Source organism: Carlito syrichta, unplaced genomic scaffold, assembly GCF_000164805.1.
Source record: "Carlito syrichta isolate Samal-C Ts95f unplaced genomic scaffold, Tarsius_syrichta-2.0.1 Scaffold163527, whole genome shotgun sequence".
Taxonomy (NCBI): domain Eukaryota; kingdom Metazoa; phylum Chordata; class Mammalia; order Primates; family Tarsiidae; genus Carlito; species Carlito syrichta.
This window is the reverse complement of record NW_007107623.1, coordinates 61,527-63,237: the sequence shown is the minus strand read 5'-3', so window position 1 is coordinate 63,237 and position 1,711 is coordinate 61,527. Positions and strand designations below refer to the sequence as shown.

The following is a 1,711-nucleotide window of genomic DNA, read 5'->3' as shown; positions in this document are numbered from 1 at the left end:
GGGGGGGTCCGGAAGAGTCTATACATAAATTGGATTTAGTTGCTTGATGAGCTACTGGAGCTTACTTTAATCAGAATGGAAATGAGGATAAGCTGAGGTCTTATGGATTGGTGGTACTTAAGGGAGAAAATTAACAGCATATCTTGTAGCTGTTAGATGGTGGAGGAAAGGGCAGGCTGGAGCTGTGAAACTTGCCAGGCTGAATTCTCGTCTCCTTCTGTAGATTTAGTGTTCCCTTCTGCTAGACCGTCTTGCCTCTGTTGAAATGCTCTTTGGCTGAGATGGATGACAGAGATATTAAAGAGCCGAGGCAGAAGTTAAACTTTTCCTTGTGGGAGGAAGAGACTGAGGATGGAGGACAGAAGAAGGCCAAAGAGAGCAGGGAGGCCTGGAGCTCAGAGGAGGGTGGAAGGCAGGATTCAGAGGCAAAGCTTACACCTCCCAGGACACCCCTCAATGACATGTGTGAACTCGACACATCTCAGGAAAAATACAAAGAAAGTCCAGATCAGATGTTGAGGACTCCAGTGTCACAGTCTCTCAAATGTCTAGAGATACCTGTCCAGCCAGACAACAGAAGTAGGTTGCCACTCGGTGACAGCCCCTCTACTCCCAAAGTAAGTAAGCTGTGGGGGAAAGGAGCTCTGTTTTCCTCAGTTAAGCTGATGGAGAAAGAGAATGGAAGTGTATAGGACAGATTTGCCTCACAGGCTGTATATATATCCTCAGCTACATTATTTATTGGAGAAAATGTAGAAGAGATTAAAGTTATAAAACAGATACAATTAGATGTCCTGACAGATGTCTTCTCAAAACCACTGGTGCTAATAACTACTTGCTGTTGGCCACAAATAAATCTTGGGTAGGCAAAAGATACTAGTTAAAGAATATTGGAACTGGAAGGAATTTTGAGATCTAGGGCCACATCTTTGTGCTTTGCATATAAGAAAATCAAGGTCCCATGAGATAAAGTGTCTTATAGCTCAGCCAATGGCAGAGATAAGTCTAGAAACCTGATCTGAATTTAGTCTATTGTTCTTTCCATTACATCAACTGGCTTGATTTTTGCGCAATTATTTATTAATATTTCCTAATAATAAAAGTCCACATTCACTGAGCATATTCATACTCTTTGCTGCTGGTTTTCCCAGAAGGAACTACTCTCCCATCCTTGGTCTAATGAAATAGAGGTTATTCAATTATAAGTGAACAAAGATGAGACTTGTTACTTTATCAAATGCGGATGGCAAATAAGCAAAGGTCCTTAGTAATCAGCATAGTCCTTTATTCGTGTTGCGATCGGTTTCCTGTGACATCCTTCGTGTTATTAAAGTCACGGTTGGGGCAGGGTTACCTCTAATAGACTCTGGTGCCATGGTGTGTGATTCCTAGTATTGGTATTAGCTTGGCTTCCTGCTGGCTCAGCTTGAGGTACTTAAACTCATCATATTAGCATCTGTGATTCTGACTGCCACACAGTCACTGTCAGCAGGTCTCTTTAGTGCCTGCTGAGTGTGGGTACCAGGTATACCAGGAAATACTGCGCTTCTTGTCCAAACTGAAGACACATACGCTCGGGTGTCCATCTGTAGGTTTCTCAAAGGTCACAACACCAACCAATCAACCAAGCATGCATTAATTTTTTGAGAACCCACTGCAGGTTAGGAGCATAAAATACAGTTTCTGCCATCCAAGAGCTTACACTCTAGGA

At 42.7% G+C, this 1,711-nt stretch overlaps 1 protein-coding gene across 1 annotated transcript in view; it reads left to right on the top strand.

The window, feature by feature from the left end:
• Window positions 1-281: 281 nt before the first annotated feature.
• WEE2 (WEE1 homolog 2) overlaps window positions 282-1,711 on the top strand; it is a 24,126-nt gene continuing 22,696 nt past the window's right edge. Inside the window, exon 1 of the mRNA XM_008051098.1 lies at window positions 282-617. Coding sequence (XP_008049289.1) covers window positions 282-617 — 336 coding nt within the window. The remainder of the gene's footprint in view (window positions 618-1,711) is intronic.